At 40.8% G+C, this 27880-nt stretch overlaps 1 protein-coding gene across 1 annotated transcript; it reads left to right on the forward strand.

The window, feature by feature from the left end:
- Positions 1–1956: 1956 nt before the first annotated feature.
- On the forward strand, positions 1957–3361 carry LOC132142134 (putative nuclease HARBI1). Its single transcript, XM_059551761.1, has 4 exons — positions 1957–2389; positions 2479–2594; positions 2721–2832; positions 2988–3361. The coding sequence occupies exons 1-4, from the start codon at positions 1957–1959 to the stop codon at positions 3359–3361; spliced, it is 1035 nt and encodes a 344-aa protein (XP_059407744.1).
- Positions 3362–27880: the final 24519 nt, after the last annotated feature.

Here is a 27880-nt window from a genome sequence, read left to right on the forward strand (position 1 = left end):
CAGGGCCTGGCTCGCGTCCTCAGCTGTAGATGCACCCAGGGTCCTTGGTGTCCCGGCGCCGGAGTGAAGGACATCTGGGAAGATCGCGTCCTGGGTGCACCGGGCCTGTGCAGAGAAACACACGGAGTAGACGTGGTGGGACTGTTAACAGGACGCTGTATACTTAGCCCGGACTTTTGAGCGTCAGCCCGGGATGATTCCAGTTCGGCTCTCCGCTCTCCCAGCTGGGCCTGCCTCACCTCAAGGTCGCGAATCTGCTTCACCACGGCCTCGAATGCAACTCGAACGTATCCTCGTCTGCAATCAAAGGTAGATATTCATCCGCCATTAAAGTAAGTAACAGCGAGTACAGCAGTGGTAATGTGTGTGAATAGAGTATTAGCAATGTAAGCGCAGTTAGCAGCAACCATGCCGCTGATGCTAACGGGCTATAAGCTAATAGCGGACCCAGGAGCTCAAAATAAAACTAGTGATAACAAGGCGCTCTGATAGTTTTTGTTGTAGAATACAATAGAGGATATATTCACAGGTTATATAAACGGAAATGGTGTATAAAACTGATTTTTAAGATAAAAATAGTCGATAAAAAGAATATAGTGACGGAGCTCAAACGCAGTACGGGCGCCAACAACAAACAGGAAGTGACGTCCAGTGACTTCCTTCTAAAACAAGTAAACAAGTGAACGAGCGTTAAGTCTCTTAGAGGGTGCAAATGTACTCCAAATTCCTGTGATCGGTCAAGACTAAGAATGGCACAGAGGCACCCTCTAACCAGTGTCGCCAATCTCCGAGAGCCAACCTGATGGCCAATAACTCGCGATAGTCAACATCATAGTTGCGTTCCGCGGGTGCCAGGCGGTGCGAAAAAAAGACGCGGGGTGAATCTTCTCATCGGTAGCTGAGCGTTGGGAGAGGATGGCTCCCACACCCACCTCCGAGGCATCGACCTCGATGATGAATTGCCGGCGATAAAAATTAGCGAACCCCAGGAAACGCTGAAGAGCGAGACGCGAGTTGGGCGGAGGCCACTCCGTAATGGCACGAACCTTTGTGGGATCCATACTGATGCTATCAGTGGAAATAACTGAACCAAGGAACGTGACGGATTGGGCATGAAAAGTACACTTCTCCGCCTTAACAAATAACCAGTTTTCCAGGAGGCACTGGAGTTTGATTTTTAAGATAAAAATAGGTGGTGCAGATGCTGGGTTAGATCGGACATCTGAGCCACGAGGGTCTCCATGACGCTAGATCCTCCTCATGATGGGCCAGCATAGCTCCCTGCAGTTCAAAAGCATTCTGGAGTGAGTTTTCCCTTGCTGAGTCCATGTCTGGCCAGATTCTATTCTGTCACAATGCTGAAGGAGAGAGAGAGAGAAGGGGAGAGAAGGCTAGAAATAGACGGTCTAATCAGAGAACGCAGGTGCCAGGTGTAAAGAGAGGAGAGAGGGGAGCAGGGAGAATGAGGGACAGCTGTGAGTGATAATGAGATGAATGGAAGAGTGTGTGAAGGATACTAACCAGGGGGCTGTTCCATAAACCAAGATTAGAGTATAAGCCAGGCTTATTTCGGTTATTCAGGCTTATTTTTGGTAGATTCGGTTTCATAAATCAAACTTACAAAAGTTCAAACTCAGTTACCCCGGCAACTTAACCAGGTCCGGGGCAGGCTAACTGTCAGGCTAAGTCTGAGTTCAGGCTTAACGAGCATACCATTTATACTCACCTTCTGGTATTTCGATGTCATTTTATTTTACTTATCCACTATTAATACAAATTATTTTAAATAAATAAATAAGCAAATGTACTTTACTAATAAATGTAAGAAATTATAAGGTATAAATACACTAAGAAATGTTCAAAACTTGTGTGTTTAATTGGTGAGTATGGTTAATGAGTTTGGTAATTAATTAAAAGTATATAAATAGGGAGCTGAAATCGTTTCCAAACTTAACCATGGCGTGTCCTTTCATAGATGAGGTGATGGATGAGGGAGTTATAGTCTTGCGGAGGGCATTTCAAAGAGAGAGAACTTTCAGAGACAGGTCAGACCCATTGGCTTTTAATGACAGCTACCTGTATGAGCGATATAGGTTCTCAAGAGATGGGATTGCATATATTTGTAGATTACTAAGCCCATACATTGAAAATAATACACGCCGCAACAGAGCGCTCACAGTCCCACAGACGGTGTGCATTATACTTCGCTTTTTTGCCAGTGGAACATTTTTGTACACCGTTGGATATGCAGAGAATATCAGCAAAGCATCAGTTTGCCGCTCTGTACGAACTGTGTACCTTTCTTTGAAAAGACTACTCAATGTGTTCATCACATTCCCTGGCCACGAAGCTATTCGTACCATTAAACATGCCTTTTATGGAATAGCTGGTAAGTTCAAATAACTATAAAACATGGAAATATTTCTTGACTGTTGATTTTACATGGGACAGATTTAAAAACAAACATAATTTTCCTAGGTTTCCCAAATGTTATCGGTGCACTGGACTGCACCCATGTGCGTATTAAGTGTCCGTCTGGTCCACATGAAACAGACTTTGTGAATAGGAAATCAGTACACAGCATCAATGTACAGGTACGGTCCCACTGAGATGATATTGAAGGCTATGCTCTAGCACTAAAGTGTTCTGTACTAAGCTGGGCACCAGTGTTTAGTTCATTGCAATTAAAATGTAGTGACCTACAGGTTAATTTATTTTAGATGATTAGTGATGCAGATTGCATCATCACAAATGTAGAGGCCAAATGGCCAGGCTCTGTGCATGACTCCAGAATCTTTAGAGCCTCATCTCTCTACCAGCAACTAGCAAGAGGTATGCTAGTAATCACTTAAATCGCAAAAAGTCTTAAAAAAAAAGAAGAAACAAAAAAACTACATTATATCTATCTATATATATATATATATATATATATATATATATATATATATATATATATATATATATATATATTCATTCTGTCTATGCAGGAGAATTCTCAGGAGTTTTGCTGGGAGACAAGGGATACCCATGCCTGCCTTACCTCTTGACTCCCTATCAGGAGACCCAGACAGAGGCACAGCACCGCTACAACATTGCCCATGCACGCACAAGAGGTCGTATTCAGATGGCATTTGGGCTGATAAAGTCAAGGTTTCAGTGTCTGAAGCACCTCAGAGTGACTCCACCTAGGGAATGTGACATTGTAGTGTCTTGTGTAGTGCTCCATAACATTGCTTGTCTGAGGAGAGAGAGGCAAGCAAGGATTGTTGAAGAGGAAGACTGGGGCAATGAAGCAGTATTGGAAGAAAACGAAACAGGCAGACTTATACGAGACACATATGCAAATAATTATTTTGCTTAATATGGTCTAAACCATGTGTAGCTTTTAAAATTTTCCACTGGCCCCTCAACTTTCTCCTTAGTTGAACAAACACACAGAAGTCAAAGTATTTAATGTGATTTGTCTTTATTCAGAGTGAATCTGCCTGTTAGGGGTGAAAACACACAAATAAATTTTGTGGAAAGTGATCAAAAAGGTAACTTTTTTTTTTTCTTTTCCTTTTTTTAAAAATGGTAGTTCTACTTGCATTTTTCTGTAGCTGTTGAATTTCCAGCTCCAACTTTCTCATCTTCAGTTTTTTATACTGGATGTCGATCTCAATCGCTTCCATTTGTTTAAGGATCGTTTATACACTCCTTTTATGTTTTCTGGGTTCTGTAGCAACATAGATTTAAGTTATTTCATTGAATACTCTTGTCACATTGTTTTCATTTCTTAATACTCACTTTGTCACATGTGGTCCCAGACTGGGAGGGCTCTAGAACAGTGTCAGCATCCTGAAAACACATTATGATCATTTTATCACACAAGTACACTTTTTAATATTCAATACAGTATCACATGGAACCTGTGACTACCTCACGCCTCCTTGAACATACATACACAGTCTCCTCATCCTCCTCAACTGATGGGCCTTCTCCCTGTGACCACTGATTAAACTCAGTTAAACTCATTAGCTTACATGACTGATTTAAAAGGTCTCATACTTACAGGCAACATGATGTCTGGTGGATCCATAAAGCATACAGAATCTTGATTAAAAAAAATTATACCAAAATGCACCACTACAGTAGCACAAGTACCTCTACGTGACATTACTGCTATGGTGTACTTAGGCTTACAATGCCTAAGGAAGGAGGAAATCAGTTAGTCAGGAAGGAATAATGATAATAAAACACACACACCTTTTATATACTCACTCCTTATACTACGTGATATCATTTTAGATGATGCCCCCCCCCCCTCTATTCCCTCATGGACGGGCCTCCCTTTATTAATTTCCAAAGCCAGCTCCTCTGCAGGAGTGAAGCTGGCTGGTGGTGGCCCTGCCCCAGTGCCAGCAACCTCAGTCTTCTTTTTGGTCGCTGCAATTAAAAAAAAATACATTAAAAAAACCTGAATAGTTGTAACTTCAAGCTGGCATTGATTACATATATACATACCATTGGATTTACTTACCATTCTGAACTATATTTTTATATTTTATTTTCACCTGCTGCCAGGTTCTTTTTCCTTCACTTAAGTTGCTGCTGCGTGAAAGCAATTAACGTTACGGTTATTCACACACAAACTTTGCAATGTATTGTGACACACATTCAATGCTGATAAAGTATTTTAAATAGCTTACACCGCTACTTACGCATTGAGACGATCAGCAATTACCTGCCAACCTTTCTCTCTTGCTTTATTTATTGCCGCTGTATTGCCTTTTTTGGTGATGACATCTTTAAATTCTTCATATGTTTCCAATAGCAAACGCTGTTCCGTTGCCGTTAACATCGCTGCTCTATATTTTCCTTTTGTTGCCATGGTAGCCCACAGTAATTCGATTGACCCATGCTCGACTTTTCAGGACTTTTAAACAATGGCGTGCACGCGCAATTATCTAGACTATTTAAACCTGACTCAAATTAGTAAGATCACATGATCCTCAACTTACTGTTATGGAACCAATTTAAGCGCGGATGTTTAGCTCGGCTCATTCAAGTCAGGTTTTGGACTTTAATCCCCGCTTTTCTAAGCGGCTTTTATGGAACAGCCCCCAGAAGAGGGAGAAAGAAACAGGAGGATTCCCGGTTCATGACAGAAAACTGACATTTGACATTGTGGGAATTGGATAGTGGTCCACTCGAGGGTAATAATAATAATAATAATAATAATAATAATCAATGCATGTAAACTGCAATCAAAATAATATTATTTTTATATCATTATTGTTGCATGTTACATGGTGCATTTAGTGCGTTGCCTTTTTTAAATTTAAAGTAAATATAACTTTATCATACTTTTTTTTTAAATAATTTTCTTTAAATTGTATCACATATTAGTTTACTTAACACGACAGGTGGAAAGACTACGAAAAGTAAAAGTACCATTAAATTAATTAAAATTGACTTAAGTACAATCAAAATTACCAGTCTGAAAATCTACTCAAGCAAAATAAATAATTAAATACCTCATTTAAAATTTACTCAGAGTAAAAATTACTTGGTTACATTTTAACAGTGAGATGGAGGCAAAAATGTGATAGGCCAAGAGTGATAATTAAACACATCTGATCCAGCTAATCTAATCATTCAGGCTTATTTGAAATCTACATGGTATGCGTGTTGGAGCAGGGTTGGAATTAAAACCTGCAGGGCTGATTTAGCCCCTTTCACACTGCACGTCGGACCTGGCAAATTGCCGGAACATTGCCGGGTCGCCTTCTGTGTGAAAGCAAACACGTCCCGGGATTGATTCCGGCATTGAACCCTGGTCGGGGACCTAGTAACATTGCCGGGTTCAATCCCTGGACGAGCGCTGTGTGAACAAAAGCCAGATCCAATGCCGTGTCGTAGTGATGACGCACATTATCGCGCGACTCTTTTACCGGCTGTTTTGAAGGAAGATCAACGTTCGCAACAAAAATATGTGCAAACTTTAATGAAGCAGAGATCAGTTAGTTCCTCACTTTCCGCGCTGACGCCGAGATCGTTCGCTTACTTTAGTGAAAGTATAACGTGTCTAACATTTTCGACTCGTACATTACATGTCACGCCCTGATGTCACGTGTCAGTACAGGACCTTTACGGGTTGTGTGTGAAAGCACGCACATATCCCGGGTAATCACTGGCAGTGTGAAAGTGCAAAATCTAGCAACCCGGGAACAATTGCCAGAACACTTTACCCGTGTATTTGCCGGAATCGCTGTGTGAAAGGGGCTTTTGACACCCACTGGGACCCCAGCTAACAATTTTTGGTCTCCAGAACGTTTCCGTAACGTTAGTTTTTTGTTCTCAAAACATTCTTAGAACATTAGTTTTTTGTTACCATAACGTTATTTTTATAGTTTGTTTATGGTTAGCCACGAAAGTTTTCTTAAAGGCCGTAATTTTTTAAAAAATTTGTGCAATTTGCTTGTTGGTAATAAACATTTAAACTGTTATCTATTGTATTTTATCTTGTTGGGTATCACAAAACGGAATATAATACGAAAAAGTAGGTACTATCTTACAGCGGTCTCCTTTCCCCCACAATGCATTGCATCACGTCACGTTGGGGAGAGAATTTACCAAAGCCGCCTTGAGAGTGACTAGAGAGACGAGTAGTAGCCAAGAGTATTCAGATAGCGCAGATTATAGATAAATACATAGATATATATAGATAGATAGACTAGATATATAGATAGATAGACAGACAGATAGATAGATAGATATCGACCAACAGCGACCCAAACGCACTCGCTTCCCTACAGCACAAGCTTTCCAACGCAGTTTCCATGGGACAGCACCACCCACACAAGCACCTGCCAAACACAGCGACAGATACGGAGCTACGTTTGCAACAACATTTTCACCGGAGGAAGAGATAAACGCTTAGAAACGTCCATATAGCTAGCATGATGCTTTCTATTTCTAAATGACAAAGACAAAGTTTACCAGTTCTACGACACTATGACAAAGGTTACCAGTACAACCCGAATTCCGGAAAAGTTGGGACGTTTTTTAAATTTTAATAAAATGAAAACTAAAAGACTTTCAAATCACATGAGCCAATATTTTATTCACAATAGAACATAGATAACATAGCAAATGTTTAAACTGAGAAAGTTTACAATTTTATGCACAAAATGAGCTCATTTGAATTTTGATTTCTGCTACAGGTCTCAAAATAGTTGGGACGGGGCATGTTTACCATGGTGTAGCATCTCCTTTTCTTTTCAAAAAAGTTTGAAGATGTCTGGGCATTGAGGCTATGAGTTGCTGGAGTTTTGCTGTTGGAATTTGGTCCCATTCTTGCCTTATATAGATTTCCAGCTGCTGAAGAGTTTGTGGTCGTCTTTGACGTATTTTTCGTTTAATGATGCGCCAAATGTTCTCTATAGGTGAAAGATCTGGACTGCAGGCAGGCCAGGTTAGCACCCGGACTCTTCTACGACGAAGCCATGCTGTTGTTATAGCTGCAGTATGTGGTTTTACATTGTCCTGCTGAAATAAACAAGGCCTTCCCTGAAATAGACGTTGTTTGGAGGGAAGCATATGTTGCTCTAAAACCTTTATATACCTTTCAGCATTCACAGAGACTTCCAAAACATGCAAGCTGCCCATACCGTATGCACTTATGCACCCCATACCATCAGAGATGCTGGCTTTTGAACTGAACGCTGATAACATGCTGGAAGGTCTCCCTCCTCTTTAGCCCGGAGGACACGGCGTCCGTGATTTCCAACAAGAATGTCAAATTTGGACTCGTCTGACCATAAAACACTATTCCACTTTGAAATAGTCCATTTTAAATGAGCCTTGGCCCACAGGACACGACGGCGCTTCTGGACCATGTTCACATATGGCTTCCTTTTTGCATTTTAGTTGGCATCTGCTGATGGCACGGTGGATTGTGTTTACCGACAGTGGTTTCTGAAAGTATTCCTGGGCCCATTTAGTAATGTAATTGACACAATCATGCCGATGAGTGATGCAGTGTCGTCTGAGAGCCCGAAGACCACGGGCATCCAATAAAGGTCTCCGGCCTTGTCCCTTACGCACAGAGATTTCTCCAGTTTCTCTGAATCTTTTGATGATGTTATGCACTGTACATGATGAGATTTGCAAAGCCTTTGCAATTTGACGTTGAGGAACATTGTTTTTAAAGTTTTCCACAATTTTTTTACGCAGTCTTTCACAGATTGGAGAGCCTCTGCCCATCTTTACTTCTGAGAGACACTGCTTCTCTAAGACAAAGCTTTTATAGCTAATCATGTTACAGACCTGATATCAATTAACTTAATTAATCACTAGATGTTCTCCCAGCTGAATCTTTTCAAAACTGCTTGCTTTTTTAGCCATTTGTTGCCCCCGTGCCAACTTTTTTGAGACCTGTAGCAGGCATTAAATTTTAAATGAGCTAATTAAGTGGATAAAAGTGTAAAATTTCTCAGTTTAAACATTTGCTACGTTATCTATGTTCTATTGTGAATAAAATATTGGCTCATGTGATTTGAAATTAGTTTTCATTTTATTAAAATTTAAAAAAATGTCCCAACTTTTTCGGAATTCGGGTTGTACTTATCTGAACTAACGTCATGATCACTGCCACTAGATATAAAGAAAACGTTGATTTTTCACTCTGTGCTATTCAATGACAGTAAAAAATATATGTGTCGTTATTGTGCACTGCTGCTCGTAGAGTAGCTCCAGTGCTCATTGCTGCGATGCTAAATGATAGCAACTCACCAGGACACTTCACCAACTCATTCTCCTCGGACCATGCATTTAATTAGCTTTGACGGACATCAGTTCTTGGCAATTCCTAATTTGTCCTCTCATGTCTGGCAGGTTCGAATTTATACGGCTGCGGGCCATCATACATGTTGGCTCTTGCCACCTCTTCCTCATCCCAGTCAGTCCCTATAGTTCTGATGCTGCGTTCCAGGCAGGTTTTTGAGCTCGTAATCACTAATTCATACCACGACTAACGACTTTGTAGCGTTCCAGGCAAGTTATGCCAAACTTTCTGAGCACAAGGAATTGTAGCTAGATTATTTATTTTATTGCAACGTTACATTGACCTAAAATCGTTTTTTCAACGTGTACCACTTGCATAAACACTGCATCCGTAGGCAGTATTATTCGTAGGGGCTGCCATCATTGTTTCGCGTGCTGTGTGGCCTCGGAACTCGGAGTACATCGATCTAGTACGAGTTCACGGGTGGGAAGACACAGGTTTGACTGCCGTTCCAGTGCACTTTCACGGGTTTAAGGTTGGAAAAACACAGGTTACGGGTTGCCTGGAATGCGGCATCATACTAGGCTGAGGCTACCTTTCCTCGACTTCTCCCCAACGTGATGTCATCACTGAGTTGCGTAAAAAAAATAGTTAATACCAAAAACGTAAAAAACTGGTCTCCTTCGTACTCCTTTGAGCTCCTTTCTACTGGCAATCTGTGACCTGTTTGTTCTTTTACAATTATACCAGAAACTTTTGTTAATGCTAATTGTTATGCATGGCCAAACATGTCATTAGGGACTACATTCTTTATGTTCTTGCACTATAATAATTATAATAATTCCTTACATTTATATAGTGCTTTTCTAAGCACTCAAAGCACTTTACATTGTCAGGGGGTATCTCCTCATCCACCACCAGTGTGCAGCATCCACCTGGATGATGCGATGGCAGCCATATTGCTCCAGAACACCCACCACACACCAGCTTATTGGTGGAGAAAAGACGAGAAAAGAGTGATGAAGCCAATCAGCAGATAAAGCAGGTGTGCCCACGTCACACCTCATGTGTAGACCGTCTGCTTTTTTTTTTTTTAGGTCACTCTTTACCACATTGGTCAAGCTGTTCAAACACTGGTTGATATCAGTGTTGACTGACTGGTGGAAGCTCAGCACAAGGGAGCTGACGTGTGACTACCGGCTTTAGTTCAAACATCTTTGCCCAGATAAACATTTAATTTTAGAGCCAGTAGATGTAATAGTAAAGTTCTGAATGATGGCTGAGATTTGTCTTGGTCAAATTAAGTGCCTGAATATGGGGTGGTGGTGGGGGGGTCATGGTACAATTTTTTTATTTTTTTTTTAACCTGTGTTATTGTTAAAGCTCCATGTACTGTCCAAATCACAAAGCATAAAAGTCAAAGATCAGTGGTATAAAAAACACTTGTATGGTTTTGCACCTTGAAGATAGAGTGTCTTGAGACTTTGTAAATAGTATCAAATTGCTATATAAAATTGCCTGCTCCAGGGGGCTGCCCATAAGTGTCCTGAACATTGCTTTGGATAAAAGCATCTGCCTTGTGCATTTGCAGCTTCTCTGCCAGTTCAAATATGTCTGGCCATTCATTGCTGACCTCGATTGATACCAAACAAGTTTTTTTTTCTTTTTTTTTTCAATCTTACAACATCTAGACCTCTTTACCGTTGGCTTGCATTGTATTTTCAGCCTCAAGTAAGACACCCACAGTCTGTTCAATGACAACCTCATGCGTACAGCACACAAGACCAAAATTTTGTGCAATCTGATTGGAGCTTGCAACTGCAGTGATGATGCAGCTTTGGGAATGGGATGAACTGGTTTTACTTAGTCCATCCAGGAAACAAAAACTTGTTTAAATAACAATTACTAATATACTAATCTGGGTGCACCCAATATATAACGTTTAGTTAGAATTCAACCTTATAAAATTAAATGTTCAAAAATTACTTTTGACAACCACATTAAACTCATAAACATCAAAAATAACCCTTTGGTAATCAAACCATTTATAAAAATATTAGTTTGTGTTATGTAAAATCAAAGGAAAACAGTTGCATCACCACAGAACTATTACTTTCAGCAGTCTCTCAAAGAAAAGGAAATCTTTGTTCCTTTTGTACAGAACTACAGAATTTTCCTAATTCTACCACATTCCTGGGTTAGTTTGGCTGTTTCACCTCAGTCAGCATTCATCTCATGTGGGTTGGCTCTCCATCTTGAATCATTCATTGAAAGGAATGGTTCTCTTACGAGAGTTCTCTCGTACTGCGTCTTAGCTAAGACGCTACGGGAAAAGTCTCTTTTCACGAAACACTGAAGCAAAAATTTATCCTTAATTTTGAATTATTGTAAAGCGCATTTGCAGCAGCACACAGCCATAGGCGAGACGGCTCGCTCGCTTATTGGCTGCTCTGCGGCAACTGCACAAGCCTATCGAGCGCAGGCTGATGCAACATCAGACCAATGAGGGCGCTCGCGCCCTCCATGCCACTTCCCGCCGAAACGGGTGTGGCCTAGCCCTATAAAGGGAGCTCGAAAAGGCTGACTCACCTGATTTTTCATCTCTTCAGCGAAGCTCACGCATCGTTGGATCACGAGAGGAAGCAAGCGCCGTCGATAGCATCTCAGCGGGACGAGCCATTCCTGAAGCCGCTGGCCTACGCCGCCTTCCACTGCCGTTCCTGCTGCGCGTTCCGGCGCCTATATCCTTTTTGTATCCTCGTGTGTGTTCGCCCTGTGACACACACTCGTTAAAAAGAGCTGCGTCTTTTTAAAGATGCCCTCGTGCGGCTCGTGCAGAGCCCCGCTCAGTGAAGGAGACCATCACGTCATCTGCGTCTCCTGCCTGGGTGAGGATCATGCAGCGCTCGCGCTCACTGACGGCGGCTGCCCTCACTGCGAGCTACTGCCGATGGTGACTCTGAGGACTCGCCTGGCATTCTTCTCCGAGCCTGCATTCCCCGCTGCGCCGCAGCGCCGTAAAAAGCGCCGCTCCCAGCAAATTCCGGAACCGTCTCCAGCTCAACCGAGCTCGCTGGTTCTTCCTGCTTCACTGGCCTCCCCTGCATCGCTTCCCGATGGTCAACGCCCGCTGTCTGCTGCCGCGTCTTCCGAGGAAGCGGAACTCTGGGCCGCGTCGGGGGAAGAGGACACGTGCTCTCTGCTAGCTTCGGGCAGTGAGGGTTGGGCGAGCTCCGGGGATCTCGCGCCCTCTGCTCAGAAGCCCAGCAGAAGGGCTGATATCGAGAAGGAGTTGATGCGAGTGCTCACGCTGGCCGCGGCGAGCCTCGAGTGGTCTGCACCAGCGCCCCCCTCTCGTTCCCGGCTGGATGGTAGCTTTCTTCCGGATGAGCGTACTTCTCCTAGCTCAAAGCCCGCCCCGTTTCTTCCTGAGCTTCATGAAGAAGTGGCGAAAGCTTGGAATGCTCCATACTCGGCGCGAACTCGTTCGTCTGTTTCGCCAGCATTCTCTGCACTGGATGATGCTAAAAACAGAGGCTACCAGTCACTTCCGGCAGTGGAACAGGCTATAGCGACGCACCTTTGCCCGCCCTCTGCTGGACGGTGGACGAAAGCGGCGTTGCCATCAAAAGCCTGCCGCATGACGTCATCGCTGCTCGCGCAGATCTTTTCTGCTGCTGGGCAGGCTGCGTCTGCGTTACACACCATGGCCACACTGCAGATTTTCCAGGGTGATCTCCTCCGTAAGCTGGATGAGATGGGACCTGAAGCTATCTGTCTCGCGGATTTGAGGAGTGCTTCGGATCTCTCTCTCCGCGCTACTAAGTCCGCTGCACAGGCCATGGGACCGGTTATGGCTTCCGCTACTGTGGCTGAGAGACATCTATGGCTGATGCTATCAGACATGGCAGAGTCTGAGCGCGCTGCGTTCCTCGACTCCCCGGTGACTCCCACTGGCCTCTTCGGATCGTCTGTCAACTAGTTTTGTTGAGAGATTCGTCGAGGACCAAAAAGCGTCGCAAGCTTTCAAGCACTTCTTGCCGAAGCGCTCCGGTTCTGCAGCGAGTCATGCTAGACCGGCCCCGCAAAGCTCTCAGCCACGCCCCCCGCCTCCTGCTGCTTCATCGCAACAGCGTCAGCAACGCAGCTCGAGACCCCGTTCTCGCTCTACCAGCCGTCGCCCCGCGCCGCAGGAGACACGGCAGAGGATTACGGTGAGGCCTGAAGCCCCGAAGTCATCCTAGCACTTCTAGGAAAGCGCCGGTGTATGAGTTCCGCTGTGGCCGAGCTCTCACCCAAGCGCGCCGCTTTTTCAGATCCAGGAATTGTGACTGTCTCAGCGTTTTCTGCAACGCACAAGCCTGTACAGTTGCCCGCTTGCCTGCACACAATAGCCGTTATCACGGCTACCCAGATATTTCCCGAAAAGAGTGTAATTTCTGGTGTCCCGGCCACGGCCGATGGTGCTATAAATGTAGTGACGATGCCCACTGCTCAGTGCCCATCTCCACATATAAGCACAGCCCTTCACACAGGGCTCGCGCCCATAAGATCAACTCAGATCGATCGCGCGCACTACATAGTAAACGTGCCCACTCCTCAGTGCCCACAAACACTATGTCACACACGGCGTGTGGTTTCTGTAAAAACGAAACCCGTGCACGTGCGCTCTGCCCAGGCAGACAGCGAGTCGAAAGCAGTAAATGTGCACGCTTACAGTCCACAGTTACTCACAGACAGCACGAGTCCCAAAGGACCCGCTTAGCCCTCCCTCACTCGGTTAAGCACCGTGCCGGGGTCGAAGAAGAGCGATCTGCCCGCTGTGATCAGCGCGCTCCCCGCCTCAAACGTCACAGGCATAACGCCCATGTTACAGCACACCGAAGCGCCGCCGTTGCCAAGCCAACAGAGCGCGATTCGCATCCAACCCTTAGCCATTCATGCAGATGCATGGTCAGCGCTTCCAGGGGTTTCGGATTGGGTGCTAGACATTATAAAGGGAGGCTACTCGCTACAGTTTTTTCGACGCCCTCCGCGCTTTTTAGCGCGTGTCGAAACTGCGATCAAAACAGAAGTAGCACACCTACTTCGGGCCGAAATATCAAAACTGTTGAGCAAAGGGGCTGTGGAGCCTGTATCTCAAGCTCAAAGCGAAGGGGGGCTGTACAGCAGATACTTTCTAGTGCCCAAGAAAGACGGGGGTCTCAGGCCCATACTGGATCTAAGACAGCTGAACAAGGCATTGGTGAAACACAGTTTCAAAATGCTTACGACCAGGAAACTCCTCGCGCATATTCGCAGAGGAGACTGGTTCATGTTGATGGATCTGAAGGACGTGTATTTTCAAATACAGATAGCGTCACGTCACAGGCGATACTTGAGATTCGCCTTCGAGGGCCAGACATACCAGTATACAGTCCTGCCGTTCGGCTTGTCCACGGCTCCTTGTACGTTTACGAGGTGCATGGACGCAGCGCTCGCACCTCTCAGACTCAGAGGCATGCGAGTGCTGAACTATTTGGACGACTGGCTGATTCTGGCTCAATCACGATCAGAGCTCGTGGAACACGGGGCCATTTTACTCGATCACCTCGAGAAACTCGGTCTCAGTGTCAACTGGACAAAGAGTTCGCTGAACCCCAGGCAAACGATACTGTTTTTGGGTATAGCTCTGGACTCACGCTCCATGACGGCGCGGCTGTCGCCACAGCGAGCGTTGGGCATTCAGCGCGCAGCGAGCTCTCTCCGCTGCGGCGCGACCTTCTCGCTGAGAGAATTTCAGAAGATGCTAGGTCTCATGGCCTCAGCATCTCCAGTTCTTCAGTTGGGCCTGCTCCGCATGCGCCCCTTGCAGTTCTGGCTGAAAGCAAGAGTACCGTGCGGAGCATGGATATCTGGTCAGTTGCGTCTCAAGGTCAATCAGAGCTGTGTTACAGCCCTGAAACCCTGGACAGCGGACGACTGGAGGACTGGAACATCTGTCATTCAAGACGGTGTTCTTGTTGGCTCTCGCTTCAGTGAAGTGTGTGGGTGACCTGCACGCGCTCTTGGTGAGCCCGACGTGCTTGGAGTTTGGGCCTAATGACTCAAGGGTCATACTCAAACCTAGGCATGGTTCTGTGCCGAAATCCCTCAACACGCCGTTTCGGGCTCAGGTTATTTCCCTGTCTGCCCTGTCGGTGTCAGGAGAGGATGGAGACTCGAGTCTTCTTTGCCCCGTTAGGGCTTTAAGAGCTTATGTGTCTCGCTCCGCTGTCTTCAGACAGACTGAGCAGCTGTTTGTCTCGTTCAGTGGACGTTTCAAGGGAATGGCTGTTTCGAGACAGAGCCTATCCAGATGGATAGTTGACGCCATAGCGTTAGCTTACGCTTCCAGGGGCCTTCAGTGCCCACTGGGCGTCAGAGCACACTCCACAAGAGGCGTGGTCTAGTGGGATCTCCTTACAGGATATATGTATGGCGGCAGGATGGGCCTCGCCGTCTACATTTATCAGGTTCTATAACCTGGAGGTTCCCGCCCTGCAAGCAAAGCTGCTGTCGGTATAGTTGAATCAGGGTCCTGATTGGAACTCTGAGATCGCAAGCGCTATGCACTGCCGCCTGTTATATGGGCAGTATTGCGTAAGACCCACATTACCACATTGGTCAGGCCTTGCCTTGATTATGTGATGTCATGTTGCCGCGTCTACGGACGCTGCTAGATATGGGACGGAGGGTCCCCCCCCCCTCCTGTTCTAGGACTGAGGTCCCTCTGGTGATTGTGCACTGTAAATCCTGGGCGTCGCTTCCAGGTTTATTGGTGTGTGATCCCTGCGTGCACGGCGCTTTACATGGAGTTCCCTTAGCGTCTTAGCTAAGACGCAGTACGAGAGAACTCTCGTAAGAGAACGTACTCGGTTACTAACGTAACCTCGGTTCTCTCTAGAAGAGGGAACGAGTACTGCATTCTCTGCCGTGCGTACGATTCACTCTGATTCGCTTCGGCTATGAAATAAATCAGGTGAGTCAGCCTTTTCAAGCTCCCTTTATAGGGCTAGGCCACACCCGTTTCGGCGGGAAGTGGCATGGAGGGCGTGAGCACCCTCATTGGTCTGATGTTGCATCAGCCTGCGCTCGATAGGCTTGTGCAGTTGCCACAGAGCAGCCAATAAGCGAGCGAACCGTCTCGCCTATGGCTGTGTGCTTTACCATAATTCAAAATTAAGGATAAATTTTTGCTTCAGTGTTTCGTGAAAAGAGACTTTTCCCGTAGCGTCTTAGCTAAGACGCAGTACTCGTTCCCTCTTCTAGAGAGAACCGAGGTTAAGTTAGTAACAGAGTACGTTTTCCAGCATTAAAAAAAAAAAAAAACTTTGGTAATAATAAGTTCACAACCATATCAGGTTCACTGTTTGTAATTTAATGACAGTTAGCATTTAATTTGCTAATAAGTTCACAACCATATCAGGTTCACTGTTTGTAGTTCAATGACAGTTAACATTGAATTTGCTAATAAGTTCACAACCATATCAGGTTCACTGTTTGTAGTTTAATGACAGTTAGCATTGAATTTGCATTTGTCAGCTTTTAAACAGTGACATTTCAACACAGCCATTACACAATTTAAACAAGTTACTCATCATCATTACCATGCAACATGAACATTTCAAACTCATAAAAAAAAAAAAGTATTTTATCTTTCAAGCTGTTTGATGCCACTCAGTGGGTGTTGCACTGCGTCAGTCCAAGAGAAGAAAAAGTGCATCCATAAAAAAAAAGTGTTTCACACTGCTCCGGGAGTTGAACAAAAGCCTCCTGTAACAAATCAATGTGTTTTGTAAGAAAAATATCCATATTCAAAACTTAATAATCACTTAAATCTAGCTTGCGCTCACAGTAGTAAATGAGGCAGTTCCTGGGGAATGATGTAAAAGGTCTGCGTTTTTCTTACAAAAACGCATAGATTTGCCGCATGAGGACTTTGTTCAGCCCCCAGAGCAGTGTAAGAGATTTTTTTTTTAATTTAACTTCTCTTGGACTGATGCAGTGCAACTCCCACTGTGTGGCATCAAACAGCTTGAAAGATCAAAGTAAATTTTTAAAATAACTCTGACTGGATTCATCTGAAAGAAGAAAGTCATATACACCCAGGGTGACTTCAGGGTGAGTAATTTATGGCTTAATTTACTTTTTTTATTTATTTTTTTTGGTTAACTTTAAGTTTGCTTTTTTTTTTTTCAGAATCACACCAGTACACATCCAATTACATATAAAACATTTTCTATGCATTGCAAAATGTGTACTCACCAAAGTACAAAAAAAATTAAATAAATAAATAAAAACACATATGTATATATTTTATCATTTAGACTCATTTTTACTTTCCTGCTCCAAATTACGCAGCTGCTTATCTCTTTGATATCAAGGAGAAACTAAAATGGCTCTCCCCAATATCATCTAACATGGTGGGGCAGGACTTCAACGGTATTGGTTGATCACTGAAATGTGAATAAATTTACTGTCGAAAACAATCGTTTTACAATCTTTTTTTAGATTTTATCACATCATAAACTCAATTCTAAGTTCATTTCTTTAAAAACTGTTTAATTCATCTCATTATTAAAAAATAATAATAAATTCTAAATTATATAGTGTTACATCTTGCTGCTCAATAAACATTTATTATTATTATCAGTGTTGAAATCAGTCTTTTCAGGATGATAATTGAGAAATAGAATATGGATAACATCTAGAAAAATACTTACAAATGGAAAATGACAACTATAAACTGCAGGTTAAGGAAACAGAATAATGTATATTTTGTATCATTATTAACATCCATTCTATCAATTCAATGTTAAAAAAAAAAAAAATATATATATATATATATATATATATATATATTTTGTCACAATGATAAATGAAGGATCCAAAAGCAGAGATGAAAAATAAACAGTCTTTAATGGAATAATCTTAACAAAGGCAGTCTGTAGTAGAAGCACACAGAACGGGATCTTGAAATAATGAGCTGACTCCTCTCTGAGGATTAGCAAAGCAAGGCTTCCATGAAGCAGGCAGTAGCAGCACAGGAGTTGCACTCAGTCAGGTGAGCACCGCAGGTTACTCACTCTTCGGTACAGCAGGAAACAGAGACAACAGGAAAACTTGACTGTTCCAGACAAACAAGACAGAATAAACGTGAGTACAATTCTTAATTCAAACTAGCAGCAATACGAACGTGTGACATACAACAATAATCCGACAGAGAAACTACTAAAACCAACACCAGATAAAGGGTGAACACTCAGAGCAAAGTAGGAACAGGTGTCAAAGCAAATCAGCGCGAGCGCTAATAGTAATGACTACCAGGTGAATAATGAGGTGTGTGTGTGTGTGTGGGTGTGTGGGTGTGTGTGTGTGCGTGTATGTGTGTGTGCGCGAGTATGCGTGAGAGAGAAGAGACAACCTGACTCATGACATATATATATATGTTTTCATAATTCAAAGAGTGTGGAATGATAGCCTATCTAAGACAGTTGGCTTCAACCTATAAATAATTATTGATTGATTGTATAATTGCAAAGTCTCCCTATCTGTGCATCCCTAATTCTTAAACGACATATTAAACAAAACTATCTCTGGTTCGTAACTTTACATATCATTCAGACAGTTTTTCCTGTGTAATTGGACACTTCTGGTTGAAATGAGCATCAAGTCAGTAGTCTAGCCTTGGTAGGCTGATAGCATGATTACATCGCAGCCAAATAATTGCTATTGTTGGCACTCAAAACAAGCAAGGGGCACTTCAGAATTCAAATGCATTCAGTTGTTAAATTGTTTTGGAGATACACATGACTGCTAACATGTTCAATTGTCTTATCACTCTTTCTACCTACAGTAAAATGTGCAGAGATAATTTAGAAGAAGATTAATTGCTGACTGTCAGAGGAATTCCAAAAGACCTCACTGAAATAAACCTGTGCATATGAAATTCAAATTAATGGTTGCTGAGCAACATCAATCCTGCACGTATTTGCCATATCTCTCTCTCTCCTTTTTTAATTTAGCTCCTCTGCTTGAGTTAATCTGTATTTCATTGAGGCTGTGAGATAATTAATGCAAATTTCAAATGAGAAACTTATTTAGTATGAACTCTAAGAAATTTGTTAACAAGGCTGTGATGTCTCATATATATATATATATATATATATATATATATATTTATTTTTTTCCATCAGCACACCAGGAGGCGGCACGACAAACACTTTACATGAACAAATTACATTTCATTATTCAGGTGGAAGTGGCATTCCTCCAATTAAGATTAATTAAGTCAATTAAGTCAACTCCCAAAAACATATTCAACATTATTTTTTAACTCTGTTAGCAAAATAAAAGATTATATTGTCCACGTGATAATTTTAGTCTCCTGCAGGAAACTAAACGCTAAATCAACCAAATTGGCTGGCTTACTTCCAGTAAGGATGCTAAACAGTTGAGTGCAGTGTGTCTACTCCTGGCCCCTATCGGTGGTCGGTCATGTTGATATCAAGGACAATATCATTTATTTTGTCATTTATTATTTATTTTTTTTCACATTCCTTGAAAACCACTGATTATGGGGAAACCCATTGGCGTGATATTTTTTTTTTTTCTTAACAATATAATAATTTATTACAATTTCAAAGTATCTGTAAATTTGGATATGCACAATGATCTTTGTAGACCTGCTATAAAGCTTTGGCAGCTTATAACTTGCATGTACTATGTATGCACATATTTATTTATTGTTCCTCTACTACTAGATTAAATTATTATAAATTAAGATATTTAAAATATTTGTATAGCTTATGTGGCCTATACTCAAATATTTTTCTTTATATTTCTGTTTTCTTCAATAAGGTAAATAATCTAATACATAAGGCATCAAATAATTCATATTTATTTCATTTGTATAACTATATATGATATTTTTATTCTCAGCAACACAAATCAATATCATAATGCCTGTTAAACAGTTCAAATTATCCATTGTGAATAAAAAGTGTGTGTGTGTGTGTGTGTGTGTGTGTGTCTAATGCATATCTTAACCCATTGACACTGGTGGATTAGATTGTTTTCTTTTTCTCTGGATACTGGCATTCTGTGATCCCAAAACATCCCAAAGTCAGCAGTGAATTGTAGATAATAACATTTCCTGTAGCGGAGCAGATGAAAGTAGTAGCTTGAGGCCAGTCAATTAGCTGAGCTGGTGTAAGACGCTCCCATTGTGAGCGCTAAAAGCCATTCAATAAATCATAAGCAATCATGGGAATGGTGGCGTCGAGTGTTTGCCTCTTTGAGCGTTGTCTTTGCAGACTGATGCCACATATTTGCCAGCAACTGTTATCTTTGTGTTTGTTTACTCACAACATGAGGTTCGAACTTTCCTAAAGCTTGAGCTGCAGAATGTGTAGTTTGGAGGTGATATGTAGGCTCTGGCTCATGTAATCCTCTGATTGTTTATTTATATATTGTATTACAGTGGCTGACGTCCAGGTGTACTTTATTTCCTTGCTTCACCTCTTGTGAGAGTGCACAATTACTTCATGACCAAATCCACCAAATGCACAGCTGTGTCATCACACAAACCTGAATCCCAAAAATGAATGGCTCAATTCACAATGTAGCTCAAAACTGAGACTAGGATTCTGTGGTATGTGTTGCAGACGGAAAAAAAAAAACAACAAAAACAAAAAAAACAAAGGAAAGGACAAAAGACACATGACTATATTTTAAAAGTCAATAATTATTTTAGATAATAAAATGTTTAAGGGAATGTGTATTATGCAGCTGCTGAGACTGATTACTGTTTCTCAGCAATTTTATCAACTTTTTGTCTTTGAATTTATAACATTTGCTACATGTTTAATAGTTAGAAATATATTGTTTGAAATATAGTGCCATTCAAAGGTTTGGTGTCTGTTATAAACACACACACACACACACACACACACACACACACACACATATATATATATATATATATATATATATATATATATATATATATATATTGTTATTTGTATTATTCCTGAAAGAAATGCCATACTTGAATTCAGCAAAGATACATTAAATTTATCAAAAGTCATTTATGATTTAAATGTGATATAAGATTCTGGTTATTGCTATTTGAGTCCAGAAGGGTACTGGGACTAAAAAGTGATCCTGGACTTTCTGGCACAGACCAGCCCACCACACCAGGTCAGCAACACACCACACCATAAACCCACCAGCTAACATATAACACTATTCAGAAATAAAAATGCTATATTATTATTATTAACGAATTAATGACTGGCATACTTTTTTTTTACATTATAATTATTCATTTTTGTTTAATATGACAAATATTAAATAATTTAGAAGAATTTTTACACATCTATTTTAGAGCGTATAACTAACGTTAAACACCTACCATAATATCAGTCCATATGACACAATGCTCGCCTTTTTGCATCCCAATGTGCCTACTTATACTACAGCCTTAAAGTATGTACTCTTTTTGTGATGAAAAAGTACACACTTTTGAGTGTGCAGTAGAAGAGTAGGCAACCTTTGCGACATGCTATAATGTCATACAGTTGTGTCTTTAATGGACTGCACTGTTAAAAAGTTACACGCACCCGGTCACCGTAAATTGGCCTGTCAATCATCTTGTCAGAGTTAACATCCTCCACATTTCGTTTCATTTAACTTCGAAGAGAGAGGACATCACTGATAATAATTAGGCAGCAAAACAGCATATTAGAATGATTTTTAAAATGTAATTTAAATTTTTTTATTTTTAAATTACATTTTAAAATAACTTTAATAGAAAATCAACATTTGAAGTGTAATATTTCATATTATTATTTAGACTGTATTTTTGATCAAATAAATTCATCCTTTCAAAAACTCCAAACATTTCCAAACATTTACTTTTATCTTATATTGTGACGAATAATGTAAATGGCATTATGAAATTCAAAAATGCCAGTAGTAGTTTGCATCCCTGAAAATGAATGCAGCACAATAAATCCTGCCTTCTACACTTTGATTGGCTATTTCAAACATTTTGACATTGGCGAGCACTTTCGAGCCAGAGCACGCTAAATTAATTAGAGGTTTTGATTCAAATGGACTGCGTGGGGCATTCGTCTGGGCCGATGGAGGAATATAGTCAATGTACACTTACTATAATTCATTCTTTATGCAATGGGCCGGCTCACATTGTACAGGGACCCACTGGGAAAACTCCCGCTGCTCCAGATGGCCAGCCTGCTACTGCTAGAGGCTCAAAGCATGGTAAACATTATACCCTCAAGTGAAAAGAAACTATTTGTTTTCACATATTCAACAGATTTGGGGTCTTAAACACTGATCTCAGTCCTGTGAATTCCCAATGACAGAAACTTCAGCAATGCTGTGCCACTTTTGGCCCAGATCGATTTGCTTTAAAGCTGAACATGAGGCGAATGTTAAGCTGATCATGCAGAACGTCTGATTGTCCTTTGTGTTCGCGGCCCTGGTATGGCTGCATAGCTTACTTGGTCATAAGTTCAGCTGATTCAAAGATGTCCATGTGCAGTCACATCTCCAGGGGCAGAGGCAATTCCATAGATGCTGGCCGTCTGTGGATCTAGGCTATATAACTCAATGACAATACGAATCTCCTACAAAAATGTGTGATATTGAATGGATTTTCACAGAATTCGGAGTTAACATTTTGTCTGCATCTGTGTAAATTTTATATTCATTAATACCATCTAGACAGATAATTTATTTGTTTTTCTGTCTGGAGTAACTTTATAAAGGTGCACAAAGTCAGTGCTAATTTTTCACTGTGTGCCTTTAGTAAATCCTGACAGTAAAAGAGGGTTTGCGCTGGTGCAAGCTGTAAGTAAACCTGGCCCTAAATGTAAAAAATAAAATAATAACAATAATAATAATAATAATAATAATAATAATAATAAAAAGTTTGACTTATGAAAGTTAAACTTGCAAGTCAGAATCATGAGATAAAAAGATGCAATTTCTTGTTTTATTGTATTATTCAGTCACAGAAACAAGCATGCATTAAAACGTGACTTGTCCTATGCACAGTTTAATATTGAGTAATTAGCCTTTTCAAGCTCAAAACACGGATCTAAAATCTAATTCAGTCCTCTTCAGGGGACATTTACAGCATTTTGATATCATTTTGAAAGTTGTTTACTATAAGAACTACACTGTAAAACATCACAGCCCAAATAAGTTATATGAACTTACTTTTCCTCTTTAAAATAAATTGTCATTTTAAGTTTTGGATACTGAACTTAAGTTTATAAGTTATTGAAAATTTAAACGTAAAGTAATGTGTTGTCTTGACTTCTTCTGAGTTTTGTCTGGTTGTAAAAGTTCATTTAACTTGTGTCGGTAAGTTATATGTTGGGGGAGGGGCGATACACGGAGAGCGCGAAATACAGAGAGAAGTCATCGCCATTTTGAGTTAATGCAGCTGCCTGGAGACCTTACACGAATTCATGTCGGGAAACACAAAGAATGCGAGGAAGGTGAGTTTTTGTTTTTTTATTTGTAATGATAAATGAATAATGATGCGATTTATTGCGTGTTAGCCAATTTGACTGTGCTTCGCGAATGTAATACGACAACACAAGTTTTTCCCTCGTTAATTCACTGTTTTCCAGAGCCTCAAACGCTAAAATATTTATATCACTTTGGTTCACAGTGCTTATATTTTAGTTGGTCTTCGCCCTGAAGTCTGCAGGTATTATTATTGCATTGACCGTGCTCCGCGAGTGAACGCGGTCAGTTGATCCGCCGTCTGTGAACACCCGGTAAAGTCTGTCGCCGCTCGCATTTTACTGCACGTCTGTTTGTGGAATTAAAGTGTCGCGATACATTAAGCTTACAAAAAGCGTCTTCCTCAGCTTTTTGGCCATGCCACACTTTTGTACTGTAATTAAAAAATAGACATGTTCAAATCCAGGCAGCGGCTGGCTTGACCGGGTGATACGTTACACAGATGAAGACGCATTGCTTTTCTGCACCGTCACAGCTGTTGATTCCTCTTCAAAGTTATTGTCACCTCAAGATATAAAGTGCCGTACAAAGTTTTCAAGAAGCTGTGTGAAGGATGTTCATTTTACATTAAGGTAATTGTGAACTTGCTTATTTTTAATTCATTCTTTATTATTGATTTTATTACTTGTGACATGACCTCTATATATGACCTCTTTAATCATTTATGTTATAAAATGGCATGTGATTTACATATGTGATTATTTTTCATCTGTACTTGCTGCCCACTACTAGTCTCTTTGGCTCCATTTTTCCTCCTGTCTTGTGTCTGTTTCAGATGAGCACAGAGTTCACCATCGATCGTCTGCAGTCATTCTTGGATGGACTAGATGCCTTGGTGTCTTTTAGAGCTGTACAAAGCATCTGTATCATCAAGCAGGAGCTTGAGCCTTAGCAGTTATACAGTGCCTTGAAGGAGGTATGAATAAAAATGAACTCAATTTGATCAGTTTGCACTAATATAAGTGTTCTAATGTGTGTGTGTATATATATATATATATATATATATATATATATATATATATATATATATATATATATATATATATATATATATATATATATATATATATATATATATTGGAGTCCCTCAGTCTTGTTTATGATTGTATGTAGGACACACATTGGAACAGAAGAAAAGCTGCCTTACTTGGACTTCTGCGCTTCCTTTCAGAGGAGACTTCTGAGATAATCAAGATGTGTGATGTAAGAAAATATATTTAAATCTTGTGAATGTACTGATGATACTGAATTCATTGTAGAGCAGTATGCGTAGGGAAAAAGTAAATCAGCTTAACTATTACAATATATTTATTATTATTATTATTTTATCCCAGAATCAGTAATAATTTATGCTAAAATGCTTTTTTGACTGTCAGTTAATCTAAGTACTACACTATATATTGTGCCTAAACATGTCATCAATAATATAATGTACAAATATAACAAAATATTAATGTTTTTTTTTTTTCCTTTCCTTTTTTGCTTTATCTGGAATCTCAAATGCTGAATGTTGGTCAAGTGTTTACTATAAGGAAAAACCTTTGGGCATTTATTGGAAATAGACCAATTTCACATGTGTGTTCTTATTGCTTTTAGTGAGAGTTTACTACATGAGTATTGTTCAACACAGTCAATCACCATGTATTGTGCATATCATTCAAAGGTCAGAAAGCTACATGTACTTGTTTATATAGAGAACACTTACAATCTTTAAAGTGATCGATGAGCCGTTATTTTGCCTGCCACTCCTAATTTTTCCCCAATTCATGCCTTTTTCTTTCCCCCTCAGTTACATTTTCTATACCTCTTTTAATACCACTCATCTACCTTTCTTCTAGTTCTGTATACTATTAGAGAATCTTTAATGTTTTGATGAAATGGATTTTTAAGCACTTGTGTTCTTAAATTACTTTTTAAAACCTGTTTTCCTACAAGAATTTGTATTTTCAAACCAATGTTAAAGCTTGTACTTGAATTTATTTCAATAATTTTTCTAAATTTTTGAGCAGACCAGTTACAAGTCTATTTATTATGAGCTGATTTGAGTTTTCATGAACTGATAATGTAACATAGTAAGTTGTTTTAACTCAGAGCATCAAGTTGAAACAACAAATGGACATTAGTTTAATAAATAGTAAAACTTAACTTCTTGAGTTGAAACAAAGAGTATCTGTAAGTTGAGTTAACTCACATTTTTAAGGCAGCAGGTGAACTTTCGTTTATAAGTTTAACCAACGTGAAATGTTTTACAGTGTAGATCAGTGTTTCTCAACCTTTTTGGAGTATTGGACCCCCATAATATCTGAAACCAGCCTCATGGACCCCCTACCCCAGTTCTCATCTGCCATCCACTGTTTTCTTTCCAACCACAATGATTTTCACAGTTAAACGCTATGAATGCAATATCAGTGAATGCAAGTTAAGTAATTAAATTTTTTTTAATGACTGGCAACTTGAATTGCATCTGGCCATTTAATTTGATTGCATTGAAATGGCACAACACATTACACAATCAATCACAACAACATTGTCAATTTCAGAACAATATTCTACTGCATTCTGTAAAACATTACATGTCCATTAATGTCCAATTTGAGATTAATATTTTAACAACGTCCATTTGAATGTTACTTTCTTTTGTAAAATTTACACTTTTTAATACTAAAATTTAATTTTACTGCATTAAAATTACACAACACATGCTTCATCTACAACCAATTCTTTGGAACAACATTCTCTTTCAACACATGGAACAGTTTCAACACTGCCATCTATCTAATTTGGCTTTAACTTTTTAACACATCCATCTGAATGTTATTTTGCTTGAATCTTTTGTTTAATGTGAAATTTGCACCTGTTTATCACAAATAAGCTTTTGCATCCTGGGGTGAAGTGTAGCAACAGCAGCAATAAGGTTCCTCTCCAAGCTGAGTCTGTTTCTCTGTTTTGTTTTTATGTGTGCCATGGCTGAAAATGTGACCTCACACAGATAGGTTGATCCAAAAGGCAGCAGTTCATACAGAGCATGTTTCCCAACATCAGGGTACTCCTTTTCAACATTGCACCAAAACTGTGTCAGTGATGTTTCTGAAAACATTATTTTCAAACCCCTATCTGAGGACAAATCAATAAGTCTTTCCTGGAGGGTAACAGGAGCGGTCTGGGTGCAGGTAGACACAAAAGGGTTCCTTATCCAGTCAAGTGCAGAATTATGAACCTCAATGTCAGGAAAATATGATCTGAATTCAGAGGAAATTTTGTCCAAGTGTGCCTGTACTGTCTGCAGAATGCTCACTTTTTCAGCTCTAGCATTAACAAGGCACATGTCCAGCTGAGGGAAACTACTGACATCCCCATTCTGGCATTTCTGACACCAGAGCTCAATTTTCTTCATGAACCCTGAAACTCGATCATACAGGTGTAGGACAGTTGTGTCTTTTCCTTGCAATTCCAAGTTCAAGTCATTCAGCCTGCTGAAAACATCTGCCAGGTAAGCTAAATATGCCAGCCAGCTGTTGTTCTTCAGCAGTGGTGCAAGTGAATGCAAGTGCTCAGTAAGAAAGTCACTGACTTGATCCCGTAACTCAAACAGTCTCTGGAGTGTTTTTCCCCTTGAGAGCCAGCGTATATCAGTGTGAAGCAATAATTGCTGGTGTTCAGAATTTGCTCCATCACATAGTTTTTCAAACAATCTGGCATTTACAGGTCGGGATTTAATGAATTTGATGATTTTAACAGCATCATTAAGGACTTCGTGTAATTTGGGGCACATACGTTTTGAAGCTAAAGCTTCCCTGTGAATTATGCAGTGAACTGTCTTAATGCCAGGGTTTACCTGTTTTGCGCGTGCGAGGAATCCACGGGTGCGCCCCGTCATTGACGCTGCACCGTCCGTGCAGATATGTGAGCAGCGCTGCCAGTTCAACGAGTGCTCCGTGAAAAAAGAGTCCACAACATTAAAAACATCCTCGCCGGTAGTTCTGGCCAGCATTGGCTTGCAGAAAAGAATATGTTCGGTGATATTATCTGTGTCCTTGAAGCGAACAAACGCTACCAGTTGTGATTTGCCACTAACGTCAGTTGACTCATCTAATTGCAAAGCAAAATAGTCAGACCGCTTTAATTTTTCCACCACTTGCGCAAGGATATCCGCAGACATATCATCAATCCGACGGCATACAGTGTCGTTGGATAAAGGCACCGTTTTAATTGCATCTGCTGCCTTCTTGTCCAACATTGTTTCTGCTAGGATGGCAGCTGCTGGCACAATTAATTCCTCAGCAACTGAGTATGGTTTTTTCGATTTGGCTACAAGCAAAGATACCTCATATGAAGCAACCAGGGAAGAACTGTTCATCTGTGTTGCCTCTTTTAGTGTGTCTTGACTTTTCCGAAATTCGGAAAGTTTTCTGTAAAAAAAGTCTGCAGATTTACCTACATATGAAGCATGTCTCGTTGTCAGATGTCGCTGTAAATGGGATGGTTTCATTGCGTGGTTAGACAGGACCTCACCACACAGAAAACATAATG

Source organism: Carassius carassius, chromosome 6 (assembly GCF_963082965.1).
Source record: "Carassius carassius chromosome 6, fCarCar2.1, whole genome shotgun sequence".
Lineage (NCBI taxonomy): Eukaryota > Metazoa > Chordata > Actinopteri > Cypriniformes > Cyprinidae > Carassius > Carassius carassius.

Coding starts and splice junctions, on each gene's coding strand:
- LOC132142134 (XM_059551761.1), top strand. CDS start 1,957: ATGGCGTGTCCTTTCATAGATGAGGTGATGGATGAGGGAGTTATAGTC. Junction 2,390..2,478: donor TGCCTTTTATGGAATAGCTG/GTAAGTTCAAAT, acceptor TAATTTTCCTAG/GTTTCCCAAATGTTATCGGT. Junction 2,833..2,987: donor CTACCAGCAACTAGCAAGAG/GTATGCTAGTAA, acceptor CTGTCTATGCAG/GAGAATTCTCAGGAGTTTTG.